This window comes from Gymnogyps californianus, unplaced genomic scaffold (genome assembly GCF_018139145.2).
Source record: "Gymnogyps californianus isolate 813 unplaced genomic scaffold, ASM1813914v2 HiC_scaffold_442, whole genome shotgun sequence".
NCBI lineage: Eukaryota > Metazoa > Chordata > Aves > Accipitriformes > Cathartidae > Gymnogyps > Gymnogyps californianus.
Genome location: NW_026114337.1, coordinates 1 through 11,196, shown reverse-complemented (window position 1 = coordinate 11,196; position 11,196 = coordinate 1). Strand labels below are relative to the sequence as shown.

The window sequence follows — 11,196 nt, the reverse complement described above, 5'->3', positions numbered from 1 at the left end:
GACCTGCCCGTCCCGGGATCGTGGGGATGAAAGGCGCTATGCGAACACCGGCCGCACGCCCGAGGGCAGAGCCTCAGCTCCCGGGGGTCCCGGCTCCAGCGGCCAGGGGCTCCCCCTCTCCCTCCTCTCTCCGGTCTGCCCGGGAAGCAAGGGGGGGTGGAATCCCCTTACCCACGAATTTCTGAGGTGTCGATCGTTTCCGTTTGGTGAGGCTGTTCGCCAGCCGGTCAATAAACGTCGGCCGATCGGACGAGGGGTGAAGCAGAGAGTCCGGCACTATCTCCAGGTCTCGCATCTCGTCACCTGGCAAGACAAGGGAAACCCGGTTCAGCCGGCAACCGCGGGACGGGGCGAGCGGGACGGGCACGCTGCGACCCAGGCCGGAGACTCCGCAGCCAGCGCTCGAGGCACGCCGCTCCTGCCCTCTGCTAGCTGGGACGGACCTACGGAAAGGCTCCCGGGCTGCCTGCTCCAGGCCCAGAGCTTACCCCGTCGGTGAATCGGTCGCAGGGGAGCGCCGGCAGCCGGTCCGCCTCCCTTCTTCATCGAGCTGGGCCCGCTCCTGCCGCTTTGGGGAAGAGGAGCCGGCTTCAACGGATCGAAGTGCCCTCGCTTTTCTTGCCGGCTCTCAACCCCGTCCTGGAGAGACCTGCCCCGCGTCGCTGCTGGCGAGGGCAGCTCCGCCATTCCCGTGCCCCGCAGGTTACGGATCATCCGGTTAAAGTGTCCGTGCGGCCTTAACCGGTGAACCTCGCCGTAAGCACCGGTGGCTCTAGCGGGACCAGGTCCGGCTCCAAAACGGCGAGGAGCCAGGAAGGCTCCGGCTTTGGCTCTTTGCCGGCACAGCAAAGACGGGGGGGTCTGTCGGCAGGCTCCGAGGAGGAGCCAGACGGTGCTTCCAAGCCACGCGGTGCCTGTTTCAGACACCTGCCCGCAGGGGTAAATCCCCTACATCGCGGTGTCGTAGTCGTGTTCTGTTATTTATGGGGAACGCTCTCGGCAGTTCTTGCACTAGAAATACGGGCCAAGGGTGTGTTTCGATTCAGGGGGCTTTGAAATTCGGCTGGCGGCGAGGGGAGGAACCACGGAGGTAACGCTTTGCCCTTGCAGAGGTTTGCGGCATTAACGACCGCACACGCATAGCGCCTTTCATCCCACGATCGCCGGGGCACGCAGAGCTCCCGGGGCTCACGCTCCCCCCCTGTGCAGCACACCACACCCCCCCTTTTCTAACGGGAAGGATGTCCCCGAAGCTCAGCCCCGTCAGCCAGAGACAGGGCTGGAAAACGAACCCGTGCCCCCCCATTTCCCACCCTGCCGGGACCGCTCATCGTGTCCCCGGAGCCAGGGAGGCAGCGGGGCTCCGGCCCCCCGCGGCACTGACCTTGCTGGCTGGCCAGCGACTGCGGTTCAGTGTTCAGACTCTGCAGGTAGTTGTGGCACCGCTCCTTGTGCTCCTCCAGCGTGCTCTGCTGCTTGTAGCTCCGGCCGCAGTAGTTGCACTTGTAGGGCTTGCCGACGGTGGGGGAGGAGACTGCAAAACAGGCAAACCAGAGCCTGGCCGTAAGAACAGCCAGAGTGCCCTCGCCAAAGAGCCCGGGAAAGGGCTGGACGTGCGTCGACGGGAGAGAAAAGCGGCAGGAATCGGTCGGCAGGGAGAGTCACGGCGGGGCAGCGACCCTCGCCGTCAGCCCACCGCACCGTCTGGCTGTGCCGCAGAGAAAGGACCTCTCTGGCACGTCTCCAGCCAGAGTTTCCAGAGCTGGGAGCGAGAGCCGTGACCTGCAGCTCTCGGCTTCTGCCTCAGCCTTCCTCCCGACCACCATCTCCCCCAAACACAGCTACCGCACGCACCCCGGCAGCTCGACGATTCGCCGCCTCAAACGCCGCTCCCTGACGGGGAGCCGCAGAAGGGCTGGATGCTGCTGGGTTTTGATAGATGGGGAGCTATGAAAATAAATCATAATTTGGCCAAATACCTAAACCAAAACGCCTCTGACCTGGCGTTTACCTACGCTCTGCTCCCAAGACACCAGCGATACGGGTTTCCAGCAGCTGCCTTGCCACGTTACGCACCTCCAGGCAAACCCTCGTGCTGGAAGCCCTGATGGCAAAGGCAACATTTAAGGAGGGCAGCTGGACCCCCCAACTTTTTAAACATTTCTAAGCATTTCTTCACCCTCCATTCACCACAAAGCGCTCGGTGGCGTGGCCAGCATGCGGCTGCTGCGCAGAGCGTGCCCGCACCCCCCCCCCGCCGAGATTCGTGATAAGACGCTCGCCAGACACATTTTTATTCTCATCTCTCCCAATTTTCTCACTTCTGACTGAAAATCACCCAAGCCACCCCAGGTCGGCGTTCAGCCTTGCTGGCCGGCGACCGCCAGACAAAGGAGAGCGGCCGCCGCGCGCGGCAGAGCCGGCGGTGCTCCGCGCGCCACGTCATTATCTGCGCGTTTTAACCGGCAGACTACTTACAGCGAAAAATCATGACCCCTCCGAGGGGAGATGGTATCTCTGAACCCCGTCGCAGTTTCCACCGCACCGCGAGGCCGCTGCCTGCGCAGGGGACGGGGAAACGCGAATGCTGACGTGGGGGTTTTGTGCCGCTCACCGGGCGATTGCTGATTAGGTGGAATCACGGCAGTACCTGGGCAGCAGAACAGCCGGCGTCCTTCGGGCACAGGGGAAAGGGCAAGGCGGTCCCCATCCCATTCAATAGTCGGGGAGGGGGATAAAGGGATCCGGGCTCCGAGGGACCTGCTGCCGCAGGCTGAGCCCACTCTGACGCCTTTCAGGGGAGGCAGCTCGTTAGGCAAGAAGATGCTAACGGGGGAAAAAAAGGCAAGTGCGGGGAAGCTGAGCCAGAGAGGGGAGTGGGCTCTCCAGCCCCCTGCACACCCCCGAGCACTCAACCAGGACGGAGAGCGCAGCCCCACGCGCTCCCTTCTCCCCGGCCGTCGCTCCCACCCGGGAGCTCGCCTCCCGAAAAAAGGCAGGACACCAAGCCATGGAGCCGTGCCACGCTGGGGAGGGGGACGCGGTCCACCAGGCAAGAGCCAGGGACCGCGGCGTCCGAGACGAGCCCAAGAGCTGCCGTGCCCTTCCCCGCCGACACTGCCCCACGGGGCGGGGAGCCTGGTTTGGCCCCGAAATCGGCCGCTTTTGCTGGAAGCCGGAGCCCATCGCCCTCCGCCCGGGACGTGCCGGCAGGGACGTCAGCCAGCCCCACGGCAGCCGCCTGCGTCATGCTCGCCCCGTCCAGCTCGAGGCTCAGGGAGGAGCGCGCTGCCTGCTCGACACCCGCCTGGACCAGGCTCTTTCTGTTCCTGTCAGATTTACGGGGTTGTTTTGGGGTTTTTTGCAGCTTGTGGTTTAACCTTTAACTGCTTTTTATAAAAACACATTTTCAGGCTGTAGGTGAATTCGCATTTACCCCCCCGCCCCGGCTCTGACACCTGGATTCATGTGAAGTGTTTTGCACTGCGGCTGGGAAGCGGGGCCAGCACCTCCTCTCGCGACAGCTTGTACCGGATCCTGCCCAAACACCACCGCGGTCAACGAGGAGACCGGCTGCGTCCACACGCGCCGTACCCCTGCCCGGTCCCAGCCCGGCAGCTCAGCCAAGCCGCAGGCAAATCCGAAAGTCCAGGAGCCGCCGTGGATTTCACCACTGAAGCTCCGGGTTAGAAATCAATCCGGAGAAGCCGATGACAAGTGCAAATCTCTCCTCCCAGCCCTCTCCGGGCAGCAGCATTGTCGCAGAGCAGCTGAATATTGGTTTACTCCAGTCCCAAGGGAGGCGAGGATACCACTAGCCTCCGAGTACAAACACAAAAATGTGCGTTAGGAATTCACACCTCAAATCTAGCAAGTTAGATGGGAGAGCCTCGACTCCAAATTCCATTATGTCTCATTAATCTCCATCACTCGCTCAGCTTTTAAAGTTAAGACTTCCCCAAGCCACTCGGTTTTTTCACTCCTAAACAAAAAAACCACCCAAACCCCTGCATACATTTGTGCTTTGCAAAGCTCCCGACGGCTGCGCTGGGATCGGGGCTGGCCTTCCAAGCCGGGAAGCTCCGCATGGATACCCTGAAGTTATTTCCTCAGGATCCAGCCTTTCCCTTCCCCTCCTCAGCCTGCGTTTCGGGGCTCGGAGGACAGGCAGCTGCCTGCGGCACAGGGCGACAGCGGGACACGGAGGAGCCCGGGACCTGGCCATCGCCCGACCCCGCTGGGACGGCTCCCTGGGGACCGAGCTGTCCTCCTGCCCACACACCTCGGCAGCAAAGGTCTCGTTCCCAGCGTCGAGGCTCCTCCGCGGCTCTGCCCACGCCGCAGCCGTGCCCTGCCACGGTGCTTTGCTAAGTCTGCGCTGGGCTTCCCCTCGCAGAGGGTCAGCTGTGGCTCACGGATGGGGTTTTATGGCGGCTGCAGGACAAGGAGGGAGGCTCTGTCCTGAGCCGGGCTTGGCCTTGCGATCAGTCGCTTCTCCTTCTACTCCTTAGTCTATTCTTTCAGAACGTCATCATTTACCCACCGACACACGCTCGTGTCTCCGACGGACTCGGTCCATCCGTCACCTAATGCGAGCGAGAGGCTTCCAGCGAGCAACGAGCTCTGTTTAGGATCCCCGAAGTCCTTCACCCATGCAATACCCAACACGCGAGCAAGGGGGACGCTCTCCTCGCCACCGGGCCCCACCAGGAGAAGTTTCTTCTGACCAAGTACAACCAACAGAAAGGCTCCCTCCGAACACAAGCTCCAGGTTCGTTTATTTACTGGGCTGCGAAGCAGCGAGGACTAAAAGGGAGGGAGGTCTCGAGGGACCGGCGGCTCGTCTCAGCTGTCCCGGGTGTGGGCTGCAGCTTCTGATCTATTTCAGAGCAACGCAGCGTGTTTGATCTGGATTTTAATACCTCACTTTTTTGGACAGCACATCTTCCGAGATGAAAGCTCTGTGTCCCTCATGGGGACGGCATGAAACGCACATGCCTCTAGTTAAGGCAGAGGGAGGGAAAGCCAAGCCCCACTGCCTTCCACCCAGGCAGGGTAACCGCTAGACTTTCGCCTGTGAAATCCACATTAAACGGAGGTTTTTCTTAGTAATTAGCTCGCACAAAGACTAATTTTTGTTTGATATGTTGTGAGGGCTTGTCCCATTTCTGTGTCTCTCGACTGAAGGACTCAAGGCAGCCCTTTCCATGCCTGGCAGCAGGGAGACGTCGGCACAGCTCCGCCGAGGACCCACCTCTGGACGCTCGGCGAGGGCAAACGTGGTGGGCAGGCAGCGCCCGAGGCGGGGATCCCGACCCACAAGAGGAGACACAACCAAGGAGTCCAGAAATGACCCGGCATCCCTGGCTCTGGACGGTTCGGGGTCCCCTGAAGCACGTTAATTAGGGGAAAGCCCCCGCGAGCACGAGGCAGGCTCGGAGCAGGGTCTCACCGGCCCCGGGAGCTGCTGGCCCAGCACGTGCCCCTGGTTTTGGGTCTGTGCATCCGCCCGCGCGAACCTCTCGCCTGCCAGCGAGTCGGGGTTCCCGGAACAGGGCTCAGCCACGTAACGCCCCAAAACCCCACACCCCAACGCGGAGGGGACGGGAAGGCTTTAAACAAAGCGAAGAACGGAGACCTTCCTAATGGGACTCCGCTCCAGACGCATCAGAAGAGTTTTTTTAAAAATCCAGGAGCCGTCCAGGTTCGGAGCACCCGTCCCCTGCCAAAAAACCCGTGCGCTGACGGTCCCCGGGCAGGGGCTGGTCAGCGGCACCCGGGAAGGGCGCAGGGCAGAGCCGCCGGCAAGGCGAGCTGGCGGCGGATGGCTGCCAAAGCCCTCCGCTCCGCCGCACGGTAACTCCTCCTCGAGCCGATGCGGCGCTGCCCAAGATGGAGCGCGGCTCGGCGCCGGCTGAGCTGCTGCCGCTCGGAGCGGCTGGGGGCGGAGGGGAGGCAGACAGATGATGCTGATCGCTCCAGACTGAAGGACTCATCGGGAGAGCTGAAAGCCTCCAGGCGGAGCGGCCGCAGCTCAGCTGGTCCGAGCAGCCGCTGTGGTGCTTCGGTGCTTCGCGGGGAGCCGGGCTGTCACCGGAGCCTGGCTTTCCTCACCCTCCGAGCGGGGCGGGAGGAGACGCACACGCTCTTTGCTCTCTAGAGTTAATGACACGAGGGTTTTTGCCTCCAACTACTGCCTTCTTGCGTTTTTTTTTTTTCCCCCCCTTTGGAGATAAGGAAAGAACGTGGGGCAAGGATTTCTTTGGCATTTCTCCCCACTAACTGGCAAAGCCCGAAGCCGCTAACCTCACCTCCTCCCCTGGGGCAAAACCGACTCTTTCCTGATCACCTTGGTGTCAGAAACGCCACCCGCTGCCGTATTCTGGCCAGGCCGGAGAACCAGACAAGAGACCAAAAAAGTTTTACACTGACAAGCAGCTTTGTCCCTTGGCAGCAGGGATTTCCAAAGACAAAATACAATGGATGGGGAGGCTCCTGCAAACCCCCGAACCGCCTCCCGCGCAGACGCCAGGCGAGAACCAACAGCCCCGTTCCAGGCTTGGCACCTTGCTCTGGGGGGTCAAACCGCCCAGATTCCCATCCGGCATCTCCCGGAAAGTCTCAGAGGTGTGTGCGGGAGGGAGATAAACTCCCAAAAGAAACAGCAAAGTGGGAAGATTTGTCCGCAGCAAGATGGCAGCTTAAACCTGGAGCATCGCACCCCCTGACTGAGAAGGGCAGAAATTTAAAGAAAATCGAGGCTCTCAGGCGAGGCTGTGAGGGGGGAGCCGGTTTCTGGGCTCCCGGGCACGGCTGCGATGAGAACAAGCTCTCCAGGGGACAGGTTTCTTCCTTCAAGGAAGCACACGACACTCATTTCCAGGCAGCACTCAAAAGGTTAGAGAGGAGAGAGTCACAGGTGTTCAAAGCCATCTGCGTGAACTTGAAAAGCCCCGGCAGCGCCGCAGAAACACGCTGGTACGCAAATCAAGGGAAAACGATCACAAACCAGGGGGCCGGCTGGCGTACTTCACTCCCACCCGTGGCCCCCGCCAGCTGTTACATCACGGAACCGGAGGGTGAAAACCACATCTCAAATGTCATATTTAAAAAGGACAATGTCAAAACAACAGACAAACAAAACCCCTCAGCGCTCATTTTCACTGGGGCAGGGCACACCCAAGGGTGGGACCTATCTTGACTCAATAAAATCTATTACACATTTATAAGTAAGAGCTGCGATCACCCCCAGGAATGACCGGGACACAGCGGCACAAAGCCCCGCAGGCACCCCTCCGGTCAGCGGAGTTCCCAGACGGTTAACCAGACACCGACACGACCCCCCCGGCACACGCTCTGCCCTCGGCAGGTCGGCTCCGCACCACGACAGCAGCGCAGCGACCACAGCAAAGCCGGGAGCCGATACGAGAGCAAGTTTGGCTGCTGTCGGTTGGGAGCTCGAGGCTGGCGCTTTTGGAAGCTGGGCTCAAATCCCGGCTTTGTACCATCACCGTGTGTTCCCTCCCTGCCTCCTCCTCCCTTCCCAGCCCGCGGCCGGCCAGAGCTACCCACCGGAGTGTGTTCGCAGGTGGCCGGTGAGCGCATCCCTCCTGCGGCAGGCGTAGTTGCAGAAGGGACATTTGAAGGGCTTCTCGCCAGAGTGCAGTTTGATGTGACGCAGGAGGTTTCCCTTCTGAGTGAAGGAGGCTCCGCACTGGTTGCAGTGGAATGGTCTTTCTCCTGCAAAACCAGAGCAGCGGGTGAAACTCCTGATTAAAAGCATTTTCCAAGTCTGCAGAGGAGCAGCTCTCGAATCAACAGCCCGGGAGACCAGACGCGTTCACGGGTTCAGCAGTGCTGAGCACGTTTGAGAGGGAAAGCCCTACGCTGGCTACCAAATGTGGTGCTCTGGATGTGACCCCCAGCCTGGGGAGCGACAGACCTGCTGCCGGAGGTCGGACAGCGACAAGGAAAGACCAGCTACGCGCACCTTCCTGGACCTTTCCTCGTTAGCGTCTCCTGGCCGCCGTCGCCAGGGTCAGCACCTTGGACCTGACACCCAGCTCCCGCGGCATCTGTGCCCACCAGCCAACACACGCTTGCCACCCGGCTTCAGACATTTGCTTCCCTCGAGCCCATCCTGCCCCGGCCCCCGGCAGCACCGCCGGCCTCGGGGCTGCCGCTCACCAGTGTGGCTGCGCTTGTGCACCATCAGCACGTTGGGGCCGATGCACACCATCCCGCAGATGTCGCATTTCAGCTTGCCGTTGGGCAACCGAATGCCCCCGGGGGAGTGCGGCTCCTGGCCCGTCCCGTCGCAGTAGCCCAGGGGCTCCGAGAGCGAGTCCTCCACGATCACGCTGTCCTCCTTCTCGAGCATCCGGTCATCCTGTGACAGCAGCCGGCTGGCTTCCTCATCGCTGTACATCTCCACCTTGATAGAGCTTGCTACGAGGAGGCAGAAGGGAGAAGATGCAGTCAGTGGAGAAAAAAACTCTTAAGTTAAAGAAGTTGGGAGCACAGCTTAGGCAAGACTTACTCCTAAAAGAAATACCGCGATGCGTTAAGTGATTTGTTTGCGATAAATGTGCGTCTTCTTATTTTGTCGACTACTCAAGAACAGACCTCGAACACAGATCACACCAGGTTATGGGCTGGACGGCTTGTTTGCACACCCCAAAGATTACTGCTCTGCATCCCGCCTTGTTAAGGCGACTGACTGAAGAAAAAGACACTTAGTGCCCTGGATTCAAAGGCAGAGGGGGAAAGAAAAACCACTCGTGCTTTTCAAGTACTGCAGAGGAAGCAAAGACACCAAATTTTGACCCTCTGAATCAGTAAAGGCTCAAAATCCACTGGCATAACGTGAGTCTCTTGGATAGTCAGTAAATCTCGGCTCACTAGAGAAGCCATTGCGTCACCGCAAGTTTTTCATCTTTGCTACAAGACCTGGGATCCATCAACTATCTAAAGGCAGAAAAAAGAAACCGAAGAGGACGGTGCTGCCTGAAAACCCTGCCCCAGGCAGGCTGATCGCTGCCTCGCTGGCTGCCCCGGCGCGGCCAGGCTCCCTGCAGGCAGCTCTGCCTCTTCCCCTTCCCTCAACTGCCGAAGAGGCTGCAGGAATTGCAGCAAATGCAGGGAGGGGACGAACACGCAGACACCCATGGGGTGGCCTCCGGGCACCGAAAACCCCGAGAAGGCTTGTGTGAAACTAGGGAAGCGGACGTGAGCGACGCCAGGGACCAGGGAAAGGTCCCACAGCCGAGGGCCGGCTGGCAACTGCCGGGAGCAGCCGCCCCGCAGCGTTTCTAGCCCAGACAAGAGCAGAGCAAGGGCAGGAGCCGGAGGAACCGTGCTCAAGAAGCCCACCAAAGCCTGACGACGGAGGGGCGTGGGGCCAGGGCAGCAGGCAGGTCTCCCCGCCGCAGCAAAGCCCCCGGGTTTCCCGCCGCTACCTTTCCTTCCTCCTGCAGCATGGGGAGCAGAGGCTGGCGAGGGGATGCGCCAGCCCTGACCTACATTCCCGGCTGCTCTAATGATCTGTGGAATGCCACAAATCAAACACTCCCCGAGACGACGGCCACGACCGCTCCGCTCCCTCCACTGCCAGCAAGCTGCAGCCCTGCGGGGACCAGGAGAGGGAAGGACGGGGGGAAACCTCTCCCTCTCCTCCCTCCGCTACCTCCCGATGAACTTGTCCACCCAGATCCTGCATGCCTCCTCCCTCGGCCAAGTGTCGGAGCAGCCGTCCCACCTCGCGACGCCAGCTGTACCCTCTGCTCAAGGGAGAACTGCTGCCGGGACACTCTCAGCCTCGGTGAAAAGTCGCCTGTTTGGAGAGCCCGTCTTTAAATGATCAAATCGGAAAGTTTCCTCTCTCTTTAAGCCATCGCCAGCAGCTGGGAGCGAGAGGGAATCCCCTGGGGAGGCTCCCCGGCACTCTCCGGCCGGGGACGGCCGCTCCTTGGCCGACCGCATCTGCTACCTGCTCCCATAGCTCCGGTCCTGGCAGGCCGGAGGAAGATGACGATGGGGTAAAGTCGAATCCAGGTCACCCACATGGCCGTGCACGAAGCCCACAGGCGTAAACAAAATATTTACAGAATCCCTTTAAATATCAGATTCTTATTTCTTCCATTTAAAGCAGGAGGCTTTTCCCAATCCCTGAAGAGGAGAACTGTGGGGGCTGGAGGAACTGAACTTTATATACACAAAGGAGACTCTGCTGCTGCCCGGAGGGTAGGAGATTGCAGAGTCCAAGCTGCCTTGTGGAGACGGGCGTGAGAACGGAGCAGGCTCAGCCCAACCACACAGAAATCCCAGCAGCTTCCAGATCTGGTGCTGACTCGAGCCCTGGGGCTCGTTCAGCTCTTTGTGAGAGCGTGAACGCTCGCCCATGGTCCGGGGACGCCTGCGGCACGCCGACGACCACAGCGTACCAGCCGAGGGGATTCGAGAAAACCTTGGTAACGTCCCGGGTACCAAACCATCCGGAGGATTTGACCTTTAAAACCTGGAGGGTTCTGAACAAATTCTCACATCGGTTGAGGCCGGGACGATCCGTCCCGGTGGGCGAGCAGGAAGGCTTTGGGTCGCTTACCGGGCAAGGAGGATGCACGAACACCGGAGAGCGGAGATGGCGGCAGCAAGACGGTCCCGGTCCTGCGGAGACCCGCGCCTCCCGCTCCCCCGGGAACGGCGGGCAGGCGGCCCCCGAGGAGCCAGGCCACACGCTCGGAGAGGAAAGCTCCTCTCCTGCGCCGCCTTCGCCACGGCAGGCAGGAGGGCTCTGGCTCTTCCCCAGAGCTAGGTACAGCTTTGCAAGTGGGGATTAACGAGGAGCAGCAGCATGGAAGTGATTCATCCGAGACTGCGTGAGGTTTATTGCCGGGTGAAGAGCCCAGGAATTCTGGCTCTCGCTCCCCTCCTTCCCTTTCTGGATCCTCGCGGCAGACAATGCTGCCTTCCCAGAGAGGCTCCAGGCAACGTGAACTGTGCATACACCCGGCCTTGGCAATCGGAGGCACTTTCAGACCGTCTGCTGAGCCACTGGCCAAAGCCACCGCTGGCTGCAGACCGGGAGGAGGCTCCGCGGCTAAGGCATTCTTGCGGGGGGAGCAGAACTTTATTTCTGGGTCGGCCGGTGCCACCACGCTCCCCTGGGAGCATCCAGGAGACCCAGCGCAAACAGAC

General features: G+C 60.7%; 1 protein-coding gene across 1 annotated transcript; it reads right to left on the bottom strand.

The window, feature by feature from the left end:
* Positions 1-171: 171 nt before the first annotated feature.
* LOC127028855 (zinc finger protein Eos) lies at positions 172-8,443 on the bottom strand (the record flags this gene model as incomplete). The annotated part of the gene is made up of 4 exons (XM_050914513.1): positions 8,188-8,443; positions 7,573-7,740; positions 1,385-1,534; positions 172-303 (listed from the first exon to the last, which is right to left on the bottom strand). Coding segments are annotated over exons 1-4 (691 nt in total), but the record flags the coding sequence as incomplete, so codon positions are not given.
* Between the last annotated feature and the right edge of the window lie 2,753 nt (positions 8,444-11,196).